This window comes from Glandiceps talaboti, chromosome 1, assembly GCF_964340395.1.
Source record: "Glandiceps talaboti chromosome 1, keGlaTala1.1, whole genome shotgun sequence".
NCBI lineage: Eukaryota > Metazoa > Hemichordata > Enteropneusta > Spengelidae > Glandiceps > Glandiceps talaboti.
Genome location: NC_135549.1, coordinates 4,540,916 through 4,565,416, shown reverse-complemented (window position 1 = coordinate 4,565,416; position 24,501 = coordinate 4,540,916). Strand labels below are relative to the sequence as shown.

Below are 24,501 nucleotides of genomic sequence, written 5' to 3'. Positions count from 1 at the left end.
CATCCTGAAAGTGTCACCAGGTATCTCTGGATTCGGTGAACAGCCACCTATAAATGTATGACAATAACACATACCGACCAGAGAACTGAAATCTGTCTCCTTGAATTTTTTAGTTCCACATTCCACATTTTCTTTAATATATATTAAGATTTAACATTACTCTCAAATACAATTATTGTAAACTCATACATGTAAGTTATATCTCAATACTAGGTTTGAATTCAGTCAACAGCAAGTATCAAAGTGATGGTTAAAGTTATGCACCAGTAAGTAGAATACTCTGAGTACCTTTCAAATATGAAGCAAAATTTAATGCCCAAACAAACTATAAACTCAGCTTGTTTCACTTTAACATATTCCAGGGGAGATGTAAAATCTAATTTTCTCATAACTGCACTGCCTGTTCCATATAGGCATATAAGTTCTAGCTAAGTAACTCTTTACTAGATCATCATCATCAAACATTTAGAAGTGGCCACGGAGCACTTCGAAACTCCTAGTCTAGGCCTAACTGTTGCCTTCAGCTCCAACTTCCAAAGAATTAATCCGAACTTTATTATTCCATTGAATTCTTATAAACATAAAATATACAAATACTCAAATGATTGGGTGATAAAATAATCAGCACCATAAATGAAGTTTTGTTGCCTTAATTCAATGCAAATGATATTGACAAATATGAAAACTAGCTAAACAATGTGATCACGTCATTGTTCTTCCAACTGTCTGTAATCAGTCATTATTTAACACTGTTGATCTTTTAATAACTTAATGTTGTCATCTCAGAAGAATACTATTCGCGAAATGCAAACATTTGTTCTAAGTATTAATTCATGACAGCTGAGAGTTCACGGTGACCTCGCAAAACATCAAAACTTTATTTTGATATATTAAATATTAAATAGTTGTATTCTGTCATCCGTAACACGATCAATAGGAGGATGGCCAAATGAGTATTTTAATAATTCGTAATCGTCTGCTTTTTTATGTAACCCGTAAAACCCGTAAAAGATCATATAAGCTTAACTGTAATTGAGGCGTCAGTCCGAGAGAAAAAAAAAATGTTATCGTAGTGTGCAAACTATTTATTACTAAGGCCGAGGCAATTTTGTCATCAATTCGTAATCTAGTTTTTTGTTTTCGTAAATGCAAAAAGAGGATTATGCTACTATACATGTAATTTACACTTTGTTTTCTTCGTAAACTTTACTAATCAATCAATCAATCAATCAATCAATCAAACAATTTATATAGCGACTGAATCCATTACTCAGAATGTTCAAAGGCACTTTACAGGACACTAAAAATAGTTCTTATCAAAATGCTCTCATAAAAATATGAGTCTTAATGTCTTTCCTGAAATTGTCCAGGGTTGGTGATTGACCCCCCCCCCCCCGGGCGCCATCACCACCACCCCGACCCACAGATGGGCCTGATAGATTCCATGATAATATACATGTAAAACTCTACCAACATATGCATTTATATTAGCATGGTAAGAGCACACATCCAGATAACGTTAATGTTGCGAATTGTGTATCGAGTGTACAATCAGTTTATAGATGTTTCATTACTTTTTTCCTCTTTTTGTCCAAATTGTCTGTACAAGATTACCGCTGGAGTCATTATCACAAGTCCTGCTATAGTGAAACCTGTGGCTAAGTCGAACACAGGATGCCAGTGGAAGTGGGGTTCTGCAGAAAATACAGTCCAGAAGAGAGCTCCCAAAGGAGTGACCATAGCTTGGACGATGACGAGATAAATAGCGCCATCAGCGTAGCGCAATAACAAAAAACCAAAGACACTTGCGAAGGAAGAACTGGCAACAAACAACCACGAAGGACCAACTACCGATGAACAATTTGAATCACCTCCGTATTGACAACGATACCCTTGCGAGAAATTTTCAGCGAATTTCTTCGCACTAGAAACCTGAAATAGAGAAAATACGTAAACTTAATTTAAATATATATATATATATATATATATATATATATATATATATATATATATATATATATATATATATATATATATATATATATATGTGTGTGTGTGTGTGTGTGTGTGTGTGTGTGTGTGTGTGTGTGTGTGTGTGTGTGTGTGTGTGTGTGTGTGTGTGTGTGTGTGTGTGTGTGTCATTCGCACCATTTTCACTTGGAATGTTCTAAATAATTTATTGTATTCAACCTGTTTAATTTTTTAAGTCCTTACATATAAACCTTTGGTGTGACATAGTCTGAATATGTTGATATTTAGCTTTGAATACTTTTATATCCTGTATTCTGAGTAATATTAAATTATTGTCCCTCTATGTCCAAACGTACGTTAACATTGTGACTGTCAAAACCCGATAGAACCTCCTCTACTACGTATACTTTCTCCAATCTTTAGCGGGGATATTTTTCTTATAGCATATCAACCACACAATATCGACATTGTATAGTTTAGGCTATAAGAAAAATATCCCCGCTATTCTCCGTGTGAAAAATGATTCTGCGAGTTTGAGTTTAAAACTTGAAACACTTCCGACCGTGTAGATGGATAGCGTATTGCTGGATTCTCACCGTTCCAAATCCTGGAATGAAATCTGTCCAAAACAAGCAGCCTACAGTAAGTATTTGGAACCCGTTCACCCAAACATTTGCTTTGACTGCCGATGACTGTAAGAGAACAGAACAAAATTATTTTGATACAAATCTTTCTTCATATTTTTACTTTAATTCTCTCTCTCTCTCTCTCTCTCTCTCTCTCTCTCTCTCTCTCTCTCTCTCTCTCTCTCTCTCTCTCTCTCTCTCTCTCTCTCTCTACATATTTTTATGTATTATTATTATTTCTAGTATTATTAGTATACTATTGTTAGCACATTGTTTATATTGAAATGTGTAACAGATAAAACATTTTAACTTTTATATATGATGACTTTTAGTATCCAATCAGTGCCAAATCAGTACACACTACATGTAATTTAGGACTGCGACCTACCATTTGTCAATGCGTAATTTTAGATAACTAGTCCTATGCAAGACTGCGGTACAGTGTCCCACATTTGTACATTTTAGAAACAAACTCTAACAATAATTAGTCGATGCTGGAACCCGTCGCACGCGTCGTGGCCCGCTAATGGGATCATGTGGTCGGTGATGGCGCTAGCTCATAAGACCGACCCCTCCTCCCCCCCCCCCCCCACGTCTTGTAAGTTGTATGTTACAGTCTATCATGTCACTCTATAACATTAACATGCTTGGGGTTCTATTGCCATGCCTGTAATCAATTGTTAGGTTTAATTTATTGTCTTCACAACAAATTGTAATTTTCCAATAATGAGAAAATGTAAACATTGTAATCTACCATTACCTCCTTCTCCATTATTTTTTCCATGAGAACGTTCATTATTCCAGCGGGTAGAAAACCGAAGAGAAATATCGTAGGCCAGATAACACGACTGGCGGTCGATTGATGACCACCTGCTCCAGTGTCATCAGCATTATCAATATTAAAAATAACTGGTTCCATAGAGATAAACAGCCCAATAAGAACAACCCCTGTACACACCAGTCGTTTTATACCAACACCTGCATATAATTAAATTTATGACATCTTGAGTGATGATATGTGTTGCACAGAAAATTAATGTAGCACCCATTCAACGAATTGCAATTACCTGGATAAAATACATATTGATATGTATATGGAGGGATGCAAGACTGTAAGATGCGTCGTGTAGTTCTGCCCTCACCGAAGGGTTAACAGATGTGTGAGGGCGCCCTGTCACGGCGTACCCGGACTAGGCGGGATGCTTGTCAGCCAAACTATGACCAATAACAATTCTATAGATATGTATACGATAGAGGGATGTCGAAATCGCAAGCCAAGGCATATTTATAAAACCTGAGATACGTTTCCGACTTTCTGAAGGGGTAAGTTTTAAACACGGTGACCAAATGAGAACGGTGATAACTTTATCAAAATGGAATACACCTTTTGTACAAGTAAACATATGAACTTAAGTAAGGTTAAAACTTGAGGTAAATACAACACGGTTTTCATCTTACCTACTCTTGTGATAATGTAACGTGATACAACTGTGAAAGGAATGATGGATGTACTCAAGATGGCCTGTAAAACCGGTGGAGTCCTAGATGGGTCACTTGCATACACAACCAATAAACCATTTAAAGCATTCAGTATCCCAGCTAAAATTGCATATTTCATCGGTGCACTCAGTCTAAAACTGACACTTCGGTTGAAAGCCTTTGACAATGCGAGTATTATAAAGAATATAAGAAAGAAAAGAAAAGACGAGGAAAAGAGAACATAGTAGGGATCACTGTAACCTTGGAGAGACTCTGTAAACAGTGGTAACGTCACATTCATTGCAACGTTAGATACTATTGTCATAACGGAAAGGAAGACATTGAAAGTACGCAGACTTATACTTTTAAACGGTGAGGTGATCACTTGTGGTTGTTTTTGGTTGTCGTCATGTATCACGCTGTCATCCGGATATAGAAGTTGGTCTCGATCTCCGTCCTCCATATTACCATTGGACGTCATAGTGTCTTCCGAGTTAGGGTAAACTTCGATAGACCTGCCGAAGGTAAAAGAGTGTCACGTACTATGCAGTTAACGACTTTCAGAGTGAAATGTTGGTGTGGGGGGGGGGGGATAAAACACGATCAACTTGACATTGGGGATAAGAAAGTTGTAATAAGTGTCTTTAAAGGGCTAGAACTTAGGACTTGGCATACATGCAAGCATGTATTATAGACATGTGCTTGTGTAACCACGGCTTACCTAATTCACCTATCCCCCATATCCACTGCAATGTATACATGAGCTTGTCGTAATACAAGCATGGGTCGGCCTTGTCCTCAGATAACCTTACGTATATGGTAATGTTTGACATTTGTACAACACAATTCTAGTTTGAAGTTAAAGGTCAACAGGTATTGATATGTAAAATACAGTGTCTTTCCGTTTCAACAAAACTAGTACGATGTCGATCTTATCAAACATGGTGACCACACTAAAACTGATATTTTATACCAGTTTAAACTTTGAAAACGCAAGTTTCTGGGTCATTTTTCATTTCCGAACTGAAAAATAAGTGGCAAAAACAACGGTGACTGAATGGTGGAGTAGTTTCAAATATTTCACATTACATGTATTTCTTAACATGGTTGAATTCTAGCTATAGTGGTCTGAGCTTAAACCCAAATACATGCACGCCTTAACTGTGTAGGTTCATGTATATTGCGTCGATATAAACTTTGACCTTAGACGGGAACAAATTTATACAAAAATCTTCAATGACACACACTTACCGTGTACTCAGAAAATCAGAAGTTGGAATACTCTTGGTTGGTGCGGGAAATTGTCAACGAGTGAGACATGTGTTTCGGCAGATAAATTCTTTAATGCTAAAAATAATACACCGTAGGCGCATCATGTGATGTTACATTGTAGTGGGTATCACGTGAAAAAACGCCCCTCTGGTAGAGCGATAAAATGAGTACTTAAGTCAAAGGAAGCACTTTTCGAGTGGAATGGTGGAACGACCTTTCTATAAATATATGACATTAACTTTGTTTGACATGCTTAGAAGAAGAGTTGTAGTTTGACGTCAGTACCTTAAATTCTCGATGACTAGAAGGGGAGGGGGACAATGTGATAATGGCATTTAGGGGAGGGGGACAATGTGATAATGGCATTTGGGGGAGGGGACAATGTGATAATGGCATTTAGGGGAGGGGACAATGTGATAATGGCATTTAGGGGAGGGGGACAATGTGATAATGGCATTTAGGGGAGGGGACAATGTGATAATGGCATTTAGGGGAGGGGACAATGTGATAATGGCATTTAGGGGAGGGGGGACAATGTGATAATGGCATTTAGGGGAGGGGGACAATGTGATAATGGCATTTAGGGGAGAGGACAATGTGATAATGGCATTTAGGGGAGGGGACAATGTGATAATGGCATTTAGGGGAGGGGGACAATGTGATAATAGCATTAAGGGGAGGGGAGACAATGTGATAATGGCATTTAGGGGAGGGGGACAATGTGATAATGGCATTTAGGGGAGGGGGGACAATGTGATAATGGCATTTAGGGGAGGGGGACAATGTGATGGCATTTAGGGGAGGGGACAATGTGATAATGGCATTTAGGGGAGGGGGACAATGTGATAATGGCATTTAGGGGAGGGGACAATGTGATAATGGCATTTAGGGGAGGGGACAATGTGATAATGGCATTTAGGGGAGGGGGACAATGTGATAATGGCATTTAGGGGAGGGGGACAATGTGATAATGGCATTTAGGGGAGGGGAGACAATGTGATAATGGCATTTAGGGGAGGGGAGACAATGTGATAATGGCATTTAGGGGAGGGGGGACAATGTGATAATGGCATTTAGGGGAGGGGGTCAATGCGATGGCATTTAGGGGAGGGGACAATGTGATAATGGCATTTAGGGGAGGGGACAATGTGACATTGGCATTTAGGGGAGGGGACAATGTGATAATGGCATTTAGGGGAGGAAGGCAATGTGATAATGGCATTTAGGGGAGGGGGGCAATGTGATAATGGCATTTAGGGGAGGGGGACAATGTGATAATGGCATTTAGGGGAGGGGGGACAATTGTGATAATGGCATTTAGGGAAGGGGGGACAATGTGACAATGGCATTGATATAATATGACAATGACACCGTATAAATACTTTGACAATATACCGTTAATCTAACTTTGTATTCTTTTGTGATTTTGGTATTCCATCGATCCAAATCCCACCACTGCCACCGCTGTACCGAAATATCAGAAAATATATGTCAAGTCACTGTTGACAACTATGCAGTGACTCAAATGTTGGTCATGGTATGAGGAGAGGAGTAGGTCTCATAGAAATGAAGATGGAACAATGTTGGAAGACTTTGTTCTGTGGTCTGCTCCCAGATAGTAACACGGTCTTGTAATGTGGCTGGGTCTTCTTTTCCACTGATCCTTCTTCTGTACTACGTTGCTTACATCATCACGACAGAAGCATCGATCTTGATGCAATCTAAAAAGAATAATTATTATAGTACTAAATAACTTTTATTCTATATTTCGAATTTCAAGCGTGAATAAAACAATTTTACTACTTCTGGAACCAATGATACATTTCAGACCACAATTGTTATTAATACAATAGTTGTTTTGAGTCTGCATTCTCCAGGATGTCAAAGCCCAAAGTTGGTTGACATTGACCTTGGTTCAGATAAGGTTATTGAGACTGTATTGACAAGTGCAAATGCAACAGGCACTAGACATTATTGGCAAATTGCAGATTTTTATGGATAAATCACACTTGGGTCATGCTACTATTATTAAAATAAATGAAGTTATGAAGAGCGAGTGGTTAGAAAGTCCGGCTTGGAATCTGCAGGTTGCAGGTTCGAGTCCCATCGCAGTGGTTTGTTTCTGAGTACTATAGTAGTCTGTAAGGTACGCCGTGACGGGGCGCCCTCAAACATCGGCGAGAGGAGGCCGGTGAGGGCGAGGGCGAAACGTCATGACGCATCTTATTACAGTCTAGTTTCTGAGTGGTTAAAGTCCTTGGGCAAGATTTGATCAACGACTGTGGACCTCAGTCGACCCTGAGGATATAGGTTGCAATGTGAATGTTTTAATCCTATGCGCTTATAAAGGCTGCAATATATTGTATGCTTCCCATGGAGTTGAGGAAGTATAAAGGGCCATTGTGCCGCTATAGATCCATGCCAGGCAGGGCTCTGTGCCAGGGATAATAATTGTAAAGCTCTCTGAGCACAGCACATATAAATACCATTATGATGATGATGATGATGATGGTGGTGGTGGTGGTGGTGGTGGTGGTGGTGGTGGTGGTGGTGGTGGTGGTGGTGGTGGTGGTGGTGGTGGTGGTGGTGGTGGTGGTGGTGGTGGTGGTGGTGGTGGTGGTGGTGGTGGTGGTGGTGGTGGTGATGATGATGATGATGATGATGATGATGATGATGATGATGATGATGATGATGATGATGATGATGATGATGATGATGATGATGATGATGATGATGATGATGATGATGATGATGATGATGATGATGAAACGGCCTGTTTTAGCCCTCACGGAAGGCATTCAGTTTGCATCTTTACATCTGGTACAACTATGCTGTGAAAATTAAAGTGGACCAGGGAAGATAGCCTTATACATGTATACAACATTCTCACAAACCAGAGTTATTATTTCTACCACTACATTTCGAAATAAGTAGGAGGCTCGTTAAGAACGTTGCCGTAAAACAGGCCGTTAAGAACGTTGTCGTAAAACAGGCCGAGTATGAATGTATATCTCCCTAAATAATCTGAAAATATATGTGAAAAGGTAACCGCACAAATTTAATAACGTTCATTTGTAATTGCGCGATTTCCTTGTTCATCAAATTTCCAAGTGACCTCCGAAATACACCGTGCATGTTATACTAGCCAGTAACTGCACGATTTCAAGTACTTGCTGGTAATGTTTGCAATTAAATCTCAACGCTTTCGACCATACCATCTGTTGAGTGCCATACACATTATGACAAAAAGTAAATGGGGACAGAATTAGGAATTGTGACATGGTGCTGGTATTTTAATCGTGGAACTCTAGATTTGTGAGTGTGAGCGTGTGTTTGTTTATGCTTGTGTGCGCTGTGTGTGCGCGCGCTTGTGTGTGTGTGTGTGTGTGTGTGTGTGTGTGTGTGTGTGTGTGTGTGTGTGCGGTGTCTTTGGAGGGGTTCGTGTGTGTGTGCGTGTGGGGGGGGGGGGGGTTCGTGTGTACGTTCATGACATGTGTTTGTGTTCTGACACGAATTTGTAATTACATTTGTGGGTTCTGATATGACAATGTTTATACATGTCGCCAACACCTAGTTACAAAAATGAATATCTTTCATTGCAGTAGCTCTAATAGGTGTCAAGAAAATAGGTATACTATTATCGTATGTCTGGAGATGTCATTCAAGTTAAAGTTTAGTGTCGTTTGTTTCATTTCCATGACGCTCATAACTATGCGTGACCTATTGGTATCTTAGGAAGCTCGTCTCATATGCGTGAGTTATTGTGATTTCATTATTGTATCGACCACAACGTCGCAGATTCAGGACTTGGCTTTTGACCGTCGAGCTGAGCTGTAAGCAACTGCCTCTCCTGGCTCTGGCGTTGGCGTGAGGTCGTGATGCCGAACTCAGGGCTTTGATAAATAAAGCCTATGTTCCAGTTATAGAAAATACATCGTCTAATTTACTGTTTATCCTTTCCCAACAAAACTGACTGATACAGATCAGAAAGATTTGATACAACATATGACTTTTTAAGTCGTTTTTATTTATTCATGTTAGACTTTAATATAACGGTAATAAATAAGGCAGTGTATACATAGTATGATAGCGGTTCGGCTACTACTTAAAATTATGTAACCCCAGTGACAGTGGTGTAGGCACATAGCGTTCCACCGTTATTCATACCGATTTGAAGGGGTACTGATGGTAAACAGCATTTCCACATTAGTGACAGTTCTTTTATGAGGGTGACCCTATTTTTTCCTCTGTTTCTCATTACCCGACCGACCCAAATTGTTCGTTCCGACACCAAAATATTTTTGACCCTCCCCTTAATATTTTGCAAGAATAAGCAATTGTCTGGACCGTCGACTTCATCTACAGTCATGGCGGAAGCGACGACACTTATTAACGAACAGAGCCTTTCGAATTCTTTCATGACTGAAGTTATGGTGAGGCTGAGAATTTGCCAATTGTGTAGAGAAGGTGGGAAAGGGCTTGTTACAGGAACCCAATAAAAAGAACAGGAGGAAAAGGAGAGGAAGAGAAACATGAAGATATGATTATTATTATTGTTTTACTTTTTCTAAATCGACCATAGTTGCTATGAAAATGAAATTAGAAACATAAAAAAAAATAGGGTCACCCTTATAAAATGTGGCCTTCGACCCTGCCGTCATATTACGCATGTACATTTCCGTATGTGTTTGTCAGGTGTTGTAACAGTCAAAATGTCGTCATTGCCACTACCTTGGAGAAAGATGCTAGCGAAAATTTCCCTTCTACTTTGTTTTCTACAGGAGGTAAGTCAATATCAAATAGTCTATACTTTTAGAGTTATACTTTCATATTTAGAAACCACGAGAAGGAATTCCACTCCATGACTTGCCAGTTTCAACCTTACTTACCAACACGGTTTAGTAGTGGTTAAACATGTATATGACGAACAGTGGCTAGGGCTTTGGTCTACAACTTACAAGTGCAAAAACTTTGATTAAGTAAACACCAATATTTGTCCCGGTTTTCATTTTTGGCAGTACAAGTATCCTACCCATGGACCCGTAAGACCATATTGCTGAGAATGCTAGCATTAAGTGAGAAGAACGATAATAGCAAAGCACATATAATCTACAAAGCTTGTTTATGTAGCTCGTAATTTAAATGAATCAGTTGCATAATTAATGTTTTGGGTAATTGGACAATATTGTAAGTGTGCAAACTTCAAATTTTTAACATTGATTATAATAGCAAAGCACACATGTCCTTTAAAGTTTGTTGACGTCAGAGAAAATGTCCACCTACTGTTGCCTCTTTGTATTTACTTATTCAGCTCATAAAACAGAAGTTTAATATATTGAACTCGTAATCAACAAAAGTAAACTGCGCAAACAACATAAATGATCGGACTTTGGAATAATCATAATTATGAAACCACCAGCCAATTCCAGTATTTTACATAGGATATATCGAGTACAAAAATGAAAACCCCTTTGTCAAGTGTCTCAATCTCTCCTTCCAGAGGGAGATTATTTTAAAGTTGAGACTGAATACATACTCATCAAATTGCTATTTTTGTTATGATTTAAGAATGTTTGTAACTTGAAGCTTACAAGCCTTAAAAATGTTTTTGTCAAAAATCCACACTATATATTGGTATATATTCTGTTCGACCCAAAGTCAGCATAATATTGAGAAATACACTTTCAATATATTTTGTCATGTGATGGGCTTGATTACTTTCACATTATAAACACTGTTCTCACTGCTCAGTTATTTAGCTAAATTGTTTTTTTATTTCCCCACTCAACAAACAAGGTTCTTGCTATCCAATGTAGTTATAGACAAGAAATCGGAGATGGCACATACACCATGTATTTCTAGTAAGTATATTTCAGTTATATTTGTATTCCTTAATGCACATATCCTTATAATCCATCTTTACAGTGTGTATGTATGTACAATGTATGTATGTGTGTATGTATTATGTATGTATGTATGTATGTATGTGTGTGTGTATGTATGTATGTATGTATGTATGTGTGTGTGTATGTGTATGTATTATGTATGTATGTGTGTATGTGTGTATGTATGCATGTGTGTATGTGTATGTATGTATATGTGTGTATGTGTGTGTATGTATATATATATATATATATATATATGTGTGTGTGTGTGTGTGTGTGTGTATGTGTGTGTGTGTGTGCGTGTGTGTGTGTGATGATTTTACAATATAAAACAAAAGGTATTTAAAGTGGCACAAGCTGAGTGTATAAGCTTTTCACTCGAGTGCAAATTAAGCCTCAGTTAAACTATTCTACTACAATATTACATGTATTATCGATGCATGTTTTCAATGCCATTACAATTGTCTTGTAGCATTGTTTAAAATAGTTGATTGCATAGTAGCGTTTTCATAAATTATCTTACAGGTTAAGCAAGTGAATATTAAGTATACGTCAATAAGTAGAATACCACAAATACATTTTAATATGCAGTAAAACTTACATCCCAAAACGTTTAAAACTCAGCTTATGTGCTGGTCGACGGGCCATTTTCAATCTTTATTTGAATAAAATAACTGTTTTTAAAACATAACTGTTTTTTCGTATGTGAAATGATAACTCGGATGAGTGGTTGTGAACAGTCTGGTGAACGTTAAGCCCATTGGGGACGACAAATAACTATGAACAACAAATTTAAAAATGAAGGACAAAATTTTCCTTATATAAAGTAAAACTGAATTCAAAACTCAGAACATTAAAGATTATGAGAGGGGAAAAATCTGCCAATGGAGTGGTGGCAGTCTGCTAGTGTCCCTTTAAATATAGTGTTGTGAGTTATATATGCTATATGGTGTAAGCAAACGACCAGTGAATGCCGGGTAATATCGACGGAGTGTTTTCATTACAATGTGAAGTAGCCAGATTTTCATGTACTTTGCTACTTTTTATTGATAGAATATTTACCCATATTTGCATATTTTTGTATATTTCAGTTGCTATGACACTCAGTTCTGTTGTGGAAGTTCATGTTGTTATTATCATCACACAACTTCGGTTTCATGGTGGATATGGTGAGTTGACATTAACGATGAAACCTTCAAAGAGATCCGCTCAGGAGAAACAATGTTGATTTATATCAATCAAAATAGTCAGTTCTTTTGGACACTGATTTTTTATCCTAATTACCCCTTCACCTCTTTTTTTTGTGTTGTTATGTTGTATGTTTTCCATATGTGTATATTGGTACTGAAATGTAGTGTAGCGTAGTGTAAGGTAATGTAATGTAGTGTAAGGTAAGGTAATGTAATGTGAAAATATTTCTTTAAAAACAATATTGAAATAAAAAAATATATATCTCCCAATTGCAAGAAGCCCAGTGAGAGCCATACCTCATGTGTTCAGTGTTATTCTTATTCACGAGCAATACTGACGTCATTGTCCGGAGCAAATGTTATACTACTTTCAGAATGGAATAGTGCACCTCATTTTAAGCTGAAGGTTTCCTTTCTGTGCGTATGACCAAACTTTTGGCTTTGGGAAGTTAATTTCTGTTGTTGAACGGGACAGCATGGATTCAAAACTACTACTCATCTGCCAACTATAAACATGTTTGTTTTGCTGTTCTTAAATTTACCTTTACATGTATTCTTGAAGGCTTGTATCTCAGCACTACATTTTTGTTGTAGTTCACGGACGTCTAATGTGACAATACACACAAGCTGACAATTTAGTATGTTTACTTGTCTTTGTGCAACCCCCCCCCCCCCCTTCCCCCTCACCACTTGCTAAATAAGGAACGTCAGACAACAACGCATGTTTCAGTCAACAAAACTTACTTACCTAACCTGGATAAAATAATCACCCAATGTTTGTATGTTTGATGGATTACCTATAAATAAACAAGACTCATACACTTTAATAGGTAACTTTTTTTACAAAGATTGTACAATATTGCTGTGTCAGGGTCGTCTTTCAGGGTATTATCAATACGATGTATTTTCTGAAATAATTACATCAAATACTAAAGTTGACAATAGCAAAAAGAAACATTTAATGTTAAATAGAACTAAAGGAAAAGGAGCGAAACAATAAACCTACAGAAACGATTTGTTTTCGTCGAGTACATACCGATTGCTTTCTTTTCTTTGTTTAGGTTTGCTGTTGGCCTAGGTTTGATGATTTTACTGGTTGTATTGTATGTAGTTAGTCGTATGTGTACATTTAGAAGACGAAATCAGCGAGAAGGCAGACGTCATGGCGTACCTGTTCGGCCGTCTCGACCATCAACTGTTAGTACCGTGTCTGGACAAGTACGTGCGAACTCAGACCATACGAATGGCGGTAAGTATGTCTTTATGTCATTATGTGTATACACAGAAATCACTCGGCGTCAAAATTAGACTGAACGATACGTCGTTGTTGGCGTTCCTGTTAACTATAAGATTTGTCGTGCTTGCTCAATGGAGTAAGTCGGGACTCGACTCTGACACTGTCCCGTTCTGCACACCATTTCAGAACCGGGTCTCGACTTAACACTCCGTCTGCAAGCAGGACTACCATAACACAAACACCTTGTAACGAGAGATTGAAAATTTGACATCGATCAGAACGATAATTATATCTAATATAATCAGTTTATGATATAGTCTGTCGTCAAAATGCCAAATACTAGTCTAATTAATTTCAGATGTAATTGTTTAACCAGATTGGTTAAATAACATCATTTTTGACGTCTCTCATGGGAAGGATATTGTACAATGCCATGTATACTATAAACACCAATGACAGCTGGGATTTTATACATGTAATAGTTATCCCTAGTTCAGAGACAGAACAGAGTGAGGTGAATCCGACTAGTTTTCTAAACCAAATTTAGAGTTACACAATTTCACTATTTGTGTAACCCTTGTTTCATTATCAGCTTTCATAACAGAACCACAACCAACAGCGATGCCAGTGAGTCCTCCGCCATACAACAGTGTTCTTCCTTACCTAGATAAACCACCAGAGTACACTCTATACTGAAAGGACTATGACAGACACCTGTGTTAGAATATGCCATATATTGGACATTTAGCAAAATGGTGACAGGATGGCAAGATAGGATGATGGCAGCGATTCTACATGTATATTTGTGCATGCAACTGTCAACAATCTGGTCGAATTCAGAGACTGATTTGTAAACGTTCACGAAAGCACAGTGAGCAAAGAGCATGTGATCGACGATATTTTGTTGTTGTGGGTTTTATTTGTTTTTAAGGGGGGTGGAATAAAACTTATTTTCCAATTGTTTTCTTTCTTTCCTGGATAACCTTGTAATGAGCACAACTAATGAGCACATGATTGAGTGTTTATTTGGAGTGACAATCTCCAGAAGTCAAGACACTAGATAAAGTGTACGTGAAACTGATACCATGGTAATTGTAATTATAAGGTTAGATATGTTGTCATTTAGATAAGGAGACTTGGTAAGAGTAGATATGAAGAATGAACATGGTATCTTTATTTAGTCAATAAAGAGTTACTATTCAGCCAGAAGAGAAGATTAGCAACAGGGAAAGAAAACAACATAAAAATTCGGTTTTATTCCACCACAAAAAAAATCTAATCATCGATAACATGCTGGCTACTCCCTGTGTTGCAAGACTCGCTAATAACCTTGTAACTCAGAGTAGCAGTGGGACATAATTACTTGATTTCTACAATGCGATTTTTATCGCTGCCTTCAAAGTGTAGGTATTGAGCTACATGTTACCTGTACCTGATACTTCCTGCAATGGTCTGAGATTTTACTAATATCAAAGTGTCACTTTGATTATATATAAACATGTCATCGCAAAGTGTCTGAATTCTATTTCATACTTTTATATAGTTAAACTTAATCCACGTCATAAATATTGCCCCGAATAAAACGGAGGAAATTAACAATTACAAATATTACAGCATACTAGTCTTGAAAGTCAACATTTACATATTCTTCGACAATTTATGCTACTTTTATATACTTTTACTGAAAAGCCCAAGTACCTTAAAGTACACTTTTAACAGGGTTAAACCATACTATTATTATTGAATATTGAAATTTTGCTAGTATATACCCAAGTTCATAATAATACAATCAAATTATATAAATATACAATCTGATGTCGCAATACGGCTTGGTTTCATTATTTACCTCTACTAGGAAGAAGACGCGCCCTTCCGAAACAACAAAATCACAAACAAACTACAATTATATATACGAAGTAGAGGGAATATAAAGTAACCAAACGGTATTATAGTTCTACGTCAGATATTAACCAGATCGGAATGCATTATAACACTTTGAAAAGAACCTACAATGGCAAAATAGAATGTAATTGTAATATCAATCTGATTAAAATCCTATGTAGATGTCGGCTAATCGTGCATTGCTATCTTACCATCGTTATTTAGCTTGAATTGACCTTCGTAGTACATGTTTACGTTTTTTAGCCTGATCGCCTCCTCTACGTAGAGGAGGCGATCAGGCTAAAAACGTAAACATGTACTACGAAGGTCAATTCAAGCTAAATAACGATGGTAAGATAGCAATGCACGATTAGCCGACATCTACATCGGATTTTAATCAGATTGTTGTAATATATGTCTTTCACAATTTTAAATATGTTAAACAAATATAATTTACAAGTTAAAAATAAAGACAGAAAAGAAACTGTCGTTCACGCATCACGCACGCACACGCACACACACACACACACACACACACACGCACGCACGCACGCACGCACGCACGCACGCACGCACGTACGTACATACATACATACATACATACATACACACACACACACACACACACACACATACATACATACATACATACATACATACATACATACATACATACATACATACATACATACATACACACATACATACATACATACATACATACATACATACACAGCACTGTCGTTAAATACGGGGTAGCGTCACAGACAATGATACCAATTCAAATAACATCTTTAAAGTCTTACATATCGTATCGCATAGCAACGTTACCTGTACCTGACATGTTAAGATATTTCCTAAGACACATGTACAGTGGGAAAGTACGGTCGTTATTTCCCTTCTTGTTGGACGTGTATTCGCTGGCATGCTGTCGTTGCTATGGGCTTGCAGTGATCATCAGAACACTTGTTTTGTCAGAAGTGGTGAGAATTTTGTCTCACTTTTAGCCATATATATCAAGAAGGTTGCTATGATTGAAATAAAAATTGGCATATTCATAGAAAAAATGTATTCAAAGCGAAATGTGACGCTTATGGTGTCAAAATGTCGGGTTTTATGTTTTAAAACCCACCAAGCGATACGGTGTCAAATGCCTTCCATAAGAATAGTTTGTCTGTATTCTTTGATATCACAGCTTTGCTGCTTGTACGATAGCTAGTTTATTGGCATTTTGCTATAGTTCTATCCTTAGGTAGTTGTGTTCAATATTGTGCAATATTACATCAACTTGATCCGTACACAGCCGATATTATTGTTTATTGTATTAATGTATTGAATACAGACATACATATATTACATGATACAGTACGTACAGTTGACTCAGGTCGCGCCCTCAATTTTAGCTTTTTTCGCGTCTTTCGTTTAGTTTAGGTGACAATGTTGAAAACGGCAACCTGGAGTGATAACAATGGTAAGCAAACATGGTCGCACATGATATTACGATGTAATGTATAAATATATTCCTGATTTAAATGGAGAATACTTCAGTTGGTTCGTTCCTGTTAATATACTCTGTATTGTATCTTTTTATATTTCCATCCCAAAATAAAGTAATCCTTGAATATTAAAATCATACTTTAAACTTGTATTGATTGTTGATCACTAGCCCACATAGCGTGGCGAGTTGTAATTGTGTAATGACATCATTTTATTACGACATTGAGTAAGCATCGCATGCTATTTGCATACTTACTGGTTTCCTTGAGTATACACAGGAAATTGACAAAGAAGGCTAACTTTTCGGCTCACTTTGCTCTTTCAGCCTAGTGGCTGTCATGGACACGGTGTTAAGTGTTAAGTTACAAAATAGGAAACACATAGTAATACAAAGTTGTACATCAAGATTTTATCTCACTAACTTCTTTGCTAGTAGTTTCTCCTTCGCATAACGGGATATATGCTAGAATGCAATCCTTGAAAATGCTTTGATAATAAGGAAGTGAATGTGAATGGCCATGGGGGAAGGTTTTTACGATGAAAGTCATTACAGCCAAACAAGAAAAGTTACAAGGTGTGCAAAAACTATCCTTGAAAGACAATAAGTTTCAAGTAAATTATCAATAAGCCACCGTTTCAATTGAACCAACGGTGCACTCTTTCATTTACAGGTGATCACGTGATAGAAAGTACAGTCACTTGTTTGTATAAGAAATATAAATAGCGCTTTCAGAAAATGCATGGTTTTGAAGGGTTGGTGTGAGCAATATTTTGATGAGTAGACTTTATTTACAGGATACCCAATACCTTAAAACTAGTAGACCGTATGGTAGTAAGTTGGATTTGAGTCTGAGTGATGGTACAGTATGTATGCTATGCATTAATAAAAGAGATCATTTAGATATTGCTTGCAATGATCACTTTTCTTTTTATCAAGGTGCGGGTTGATCATCATGGAACAAACTGTCCTCCCTCACCTTTACATGAATGAATCTTTATTTCACCAAAGTTAAACAATAACGAAAGAAAAGACAAAAGTGTGAATACAAAAAAATGCTAATAAAATATATTAACTCTTGTGGGGACCATGGAAATAGGTGTGTGTGTATTAATAACATGTGTATGTCGTTACGAATGGATGAACATTTTGCTAGTAGTTATTTAAAGCAACCGGACGAATGTCCGAAAAAAAGAATGGATGAACAGTAAGTATGCAAATAGCATCCGATGCTTACTCAATGTCGTAATAAAAAGAATGGATGAACATTTCAAATGTCTCCAACGGTAGTATAGAGTGCATGACTTCATTAGTCAGTTAAACGATAAACTTAAGGATTTTATCTTGAATATTTCCTATTTGTTCGGTTGCTGAAATTTATACTTACTATCGTTTAAAAAAATTGACAGTAAGAAATAAGAGTACTGTGACAAGACATCATAATCAAATCAAAAGTCTAAGCATGTGTCTATAAGCTTATGGACTGTATCTTGAAATATTTTCCATTCGTCCGATTGCTGAAAGGGGTTTTTGCTATCTTCTAAAATACTGATAGTAAAATCAACTTCATTTAAGTTGTACAAACGTACAGCAAAGTTAACGTTGATATTATCAAATATAGTTGACCAGAAAACATCTCTTTGTACAGCCGTATTACGACATGAAGTCAATAAATGAGTTTGGTAATCTCCAACAAGCTCTTGTCACTTAGAACATTCAGTTTGTCCTAAAAAGGCAAGGATTTTCATGGGCGGGTGGGCGGGCGGGCGAGGGGGCGAGGGGGTTATTTCTCGCATATTAATAACATAGTTAAATATGGTACTTATAGAGTAAATCAAATCCTTTTTTGGTGACAGCAGTTCCTGAAGGTGCCATCTCAAAGTTCGCCAACGCTATACCTAAAGTAATTGTCGCTAAACATTGCTCGTCAATGTAGCTTCCTTTGTCTTTCCAGGATAAGAAACCCGTATTCATGTATCATCCGACGAAGGTAAAACACATTATAACGAAAATGATGTTACTGTTATTCTTTTGTTTATCAATCTGTCCAAGAAGACGGGTGTACAACAAAAGTTACAATGTGGTATGGTATGCCAGGAGAATGTTCAGAGCTAGTAAATTGATAGTAATCTGTTAACCTTACTCAATAAAAGTGAGGAATGAATGAACCGCTACACTAGATTTATCTCAATTCGGCTATTCTTTAACACAACAGTTTTTTTTGTGTTCCGTGATACATCATTCCTGTTGCCAGGCAATAGAATGTTACAAACACTTCATGTGAATAATAAATACTGTCTACTTGTGGAAATTATTACAATGTATTAATCACATGTAAGTAACAGCAAGGTCTGACCAATAGATTCGTTCGTATCTGCCCATGATTTCTCAGAAACGGAGTAAACCTAAACCCCGCCCTCTACTTGCGTCATTGCCATAGTGACATCACAAATATGATTATTCCACCAGAAAGCGTCAGTCAGGCAACAATTTCTAAGTGAGGACGCCCTATATCTATTACGCTAGACAACTGGACACCAATACCACTTGTTTGATATGAGTAGTTTGGAAACGTGTTGATGCAGCTTCAACTACCGACGGCTTTCTTTCAAATAAGAACTCGAACTTTACAGCTGTAAAACAGTAGCCGGAGTGAGTATTCGCATTAGTTTTGAGGCTGGGACGTTCTCTTTGTTCTTCAACGGTCGGAACATTTACAAAGCTTGGAATTACATATGCCAAGAGATAAATTTGTGTAGCCTCAGTGAGAAGAGCACGGACTTAGCCTGAAGTATTGTCATTCCTCTTGTTGAAGGATGTATTTTAGAGTTCCTCTCGGAGCAAGTCCGATACGAGTGGTTACCTGTATGATCAGTCTTTTTTCTCTGGTAAGTTGCAAATATCACGCTAAAATAGAACTATGTTGATCCAAGGACTCTGAATAAGAGCTGTCCCCTAAGCAATTATTCATTTCAAGGTTGTCGAAATCCTGTGAACATGGGGAAAGTTCTGAAATCAAAATAGTTGTTTTCTTGTAATGATGTAATTTTTGTAATTGGCTCATTTAGCGTAATGACAATAACTTATTCCCTCACTTCGAAATAATTTTGAAAATTCCATATATAAATGGTTCCACTATATTGGATAGCAAAACATGCGAATTTAAGTATGTACTTGCCACACTATAAGGAATACGACAGTATCCTTCAAGATCCTAAATTCACACCACACATAATTATTAAATGAAATATGTGTCGCCCAGTGAATTCCCTTGCACTCAAAATGTCACAGACTTATCCGAATAAACTTACTATTCGATGAGTCCTTCCAATATTGTAAAACAGAATGATCAGACGACTACAAAATGGTTTTAGCAACAAGAAATGTGTTATTGTGTATTCTGAAATGTCGGATATCACAAAGAGAGAAATGACCTAGCTGTACGCATCGTTTACAAACTCGTGACATGATACTTAAAATGTATATTGTCTATATACTTTTTAAATTCGTGTCTATGTTTGACGACATATAGTTTTAGGAGGTTGTATGCTTGTAAAGATTAAAAGGATTTTTCATGGCTGAAAATATTGCTGTGTATTTAACCTAACACGAGCAACACAATTTGAAAAATGTAATTATTTTAAACTAAAATGTTGAAGTCTATAATGTATGACAATGATACGGATGGTTCTTTGTTGGACCAAAAGTCGAAATAGGCTAATAAAATACTTAACTTGTTACTTGTTATTTGCTTAAATTTAGTGTACGTGTTTGGACGACAGTACTCTGTCTATGAGATGTTAGGAAAACGTGTCTGGTTCAGTAAGTGAATTAAACCCATGGCTTTATAGATAAGCTGAAAATAAAAACGTATTGATGTGATCCCCATAGCTACCAGGCATTATTAGGAGAGCGCCCAGTGAGAGTCGGTTATAGAGAAAGATTAGTTAGCATAGCTATAAAAAAAAAACATCGACAAAGCAGAACTTGTCGTGTGGCAGGAATGTCTTCAAAACCCATTTACTATGACAGTGTTCATTTAATATGATGTGAGATCTTCGGCAGTACGTGGCAGCTTCCACCTTACAGGTTAAAAGGTTGAGTATTTTCGTTTGCTTACGTTCGTTGTCCACGGTAATGTCTATTGCAATCCTAAGCCATAAAGTATATCTTGAAGAGATTTATCATCATGACTACTTAGGAGACACATTCAGATCTCATGTGTTTGTCAAAATTCTCCCGTTCCCGTTGCATATGCATATATTACATCAGACAACCATTTCTACGAGAGGGAGAAAAAAAGGGACACCTCGCAGCATTACAAGAACTTGCTAGAAAAAAGACATTTCGTCTCGTATGAGGTATACGAGAATCTATCTGACACTCAGCGTCTGCGAGAAGACTAAATTGTTTCAAATGGATGAATGGATGTATGTATGGATGTATGTATGTATGTATGTATGTATGTATGTATGTATGTATGTATGTATGTATGTATGTCTGTATTTATGTATTTATTTATTTATTTATGTATGTATGTATGTATGTATGTATGTATGTATGTATGTATGTATGTATGTATGTATGTATGTATGTATGTATGTATGTATGTATGTATGTATGTATGTATGTATGTATGTCTGTCTGTCTGTCTGTCTGTCTGTCTGTCTGTATGTATGTATGTATGTATGTATGTCTGTATGTCTGTATGTATGTATGTATGTATGTATGTATGTATGTAAATGACTTGTTAAACAGGTAGTAGTGTTCGAAGTCGGCCTTACTTCCAATCCCAAAGTAAAATACTAATAAGCGACGTTTCGGTGCGTCTAGCACACCTTCTTCTATATATAATATATAAACAAACGTTCCTACTAAATGACAATAAATAAAGAAAGTGGCTCATCCTTTTCCAGCACCCGCATGAGTGAGCGACCATGACTGCTCACTTTACGAATTATAATAAATCGGCATTTTACCTACCATAGGGGAGGTAATGTTAATGTTTTTGTCTGACTGACTTTCTGGCTGTATGCTTCTGTGTACGCGCTATCTCAAAAACTAATGCTTCAATTCTTATTAGAACTGTCACACGTATGAATTATAGTAATTGAAAGAACTGATTACATTTTGGTACAAAAGACATGCATATTAAAGGTTCATTTGCATACATAGTGAGTTTTGAGCAACATGTTGAGAATGAAAGCTTGAAATTACACGTAACTTAGCACATAGACTAATGATAAGTAATTTTACGTATACGTGTCTGTTTCGGCAAACATACTCTGCGAAATCAATGATTTAATTAATAAATTCGGCTTTCATATTACCCTTTGTCGCCTCACGAGGGCGCTAAAACTTGCCTGAGTGTGAAGCTATCAACATATTTACACTCGTATTCTGCTACAAAGTGTTGTTGTTGTTGTTGTTGTTGTTGTTGTTGTTGTTGTTGTTGATGACATTTTATGAGTTTGTTTGTTTGCTTGATGTGTTATGCATTTATTACCTCGACTATTGTAACAGTTTGCTTTTCTAACTTCTCACTTCTCTCTAACTTCTTCAAACCCCTGTCTCACGTCTTGTCACAACATAAAGAAATCTGAGTATATTACGCCAGTATTGAAAGTTTGCATTGGCTGGCTTTCAGTTCAAAAGCTGTTCCATTGTAAAATTACTGTATGTGCATACTATGTAAGGTTTTCATTTGCTTTGACGCCAGTTAAACTAAAGAAGCTGTTCAGTGTCCGTACCTCTTCCTGTGCTCGACAGCCAAGGCTACGCTCACAGTTTAATTGGTTATACTGTTTTTAAGGTGATAGATCATTTTCAATATATGATCCACGGTTGCGCAATCCACCTACACTCCATTCCGCCAGAACTTTAGAAAATTTAAGTCGGGTCTTAAGACTTATTTATCAAGTTTCTAATTTTTCCTTGTTGTATTGAACAGAGCTTTGAGATATTTTCGCATTCAAAACGTTCTTTTAAGTAAGACATATCTTTATTATTTTATTAAATAAAAAAGGGAATTCTAGCAATGCCGTGGGAATCTCACAGGACCACTGCTAAGTTATGAATTCTCACATAGAGGCTCACCATGTGAGAAATATCATTCTCACATATTTCACGTGATGGAGTCTTTTCTCTCTCACGTTCTTGCTAAGCTGTGAAGAAGAGGTGATTACGCACAGAAATGGTTGCCTAGTGCTATACATGATTATTTTAACCCATTCTACTAAACCCAATAAATGATCCGATCTGTTTTCAGAGAGATGTACTGGGTTTTCACATCAATAAGCATAATTAAAACTAGGTGTAGTGATGCAGCCAAAATTAGTAGTAGACGAGTAATCTTACGTTTGTAATTATGATAAAGTTCCATTCAGGGTAGGGAATATTCTATAAGACTATATGTTCTAGTTTTGTTGATTCAAATCGTTTTCTCCACTGTTTCGTTCAAGTCTTTCTATGCTTCGTCGTTTCGTACAGTGTCTTATACGACCTTAATGTTAACCCAAGTCGTTTTTCTTTTCATCGGTCCCTTTATTAGTCGGCTGCTGAATTACTCACTTCCCGTCAGTTTAAGGCTTTTTCAACACCACATAAAATGTATTTATTAGCTTGATTATGTAACCCTAAAGGTAAGCCTCTTCACGAATTACTCGGTATTCAGCCAATATACTGCATGCAGCGATAACTAATTGTAGCAAAGGGCAATGACGCGCGCCCTTGTATAAATCTCTTGTGATAGATTTCCAGCTATGTTCCACACAAATGACATCCGCCTCGTGTCACGTTGTAACAGATTTGCACCTTTCCCCAGTTTTAATTGTATATGCCACCTAAAAGGTATAGTTAATGAGATTTTAAAGTTTCTACCAACTGATTATTTCCAAAGTGATAGGGAAAAATAAGACATTTATTTGATAATTCAACGAAAAATGAGTTTTATAGTTCTTCTATTAAACTTCTTTTTCAAGTCATATGTGTACAAATTGTACAGCAGATATTCTTAGAACCCTTAGAACTCCAATTAAGATTGTAAGATGCCTTGATGATCTCTATTCCTAAAGATTTGTTTTGAACCTCGATGTTCCTTCGTCGTGAACACTCCACTACGTTGGACACTTACTCTCAACCTATAATTGTTCTTGGCTCAATATATACATTGTATTTGGAACGGCGACACTATAGACTTTTAATTGGAGTAATCGTTTCAATTACCACGTCAATCTTAGAAAACACTGTCGTGTACACATGTTCGCATATTTTGTGCATGTACGACTATAGCTAGAAAATCTACTCTTTTTCTTCTTCTTTTTTTATGTGCTGGGAATTGCTCCAATCGATTTTCTTTGTATGTAGACATATACACACAAACGCACACAATTCTACAGAGTTCCATACAGGTTTGGGACTACTTGACAGGGGTATGCAGCACGCTCTATATCACGTTGCTGTGGAA

General features: G+C 37.0%; 1 protein-coding gene across 1 annotated transcript; it reads right to left on the bottom strand.

Moving 5' to 3' along the window:
- Positions 1-1,551: 1,551 nt before the first annotated feature.
- On the bottom strand, positions 1,552-4,557 carry LOC144439444 (uncharacterized). The gene is made up of 4 exons (XM_078129028.1): positions 4,056-4,557; positions 3,358-3,575; positions 2,568-2,663; positions 1,552-1,932 (listed from the first exon to the last, which is right to left on the bottom strand). Exons 1-4 carry the CDS (start codon positions 4,555-4,557, stop codon positions 1,552-1,554), a joined length of 1,197 nt encoding a protein of 398 aa, XP_077985154.1.
- Between the last annotated feature and the right edge of the window lie 19,944 nt (positions 4,558-24,501).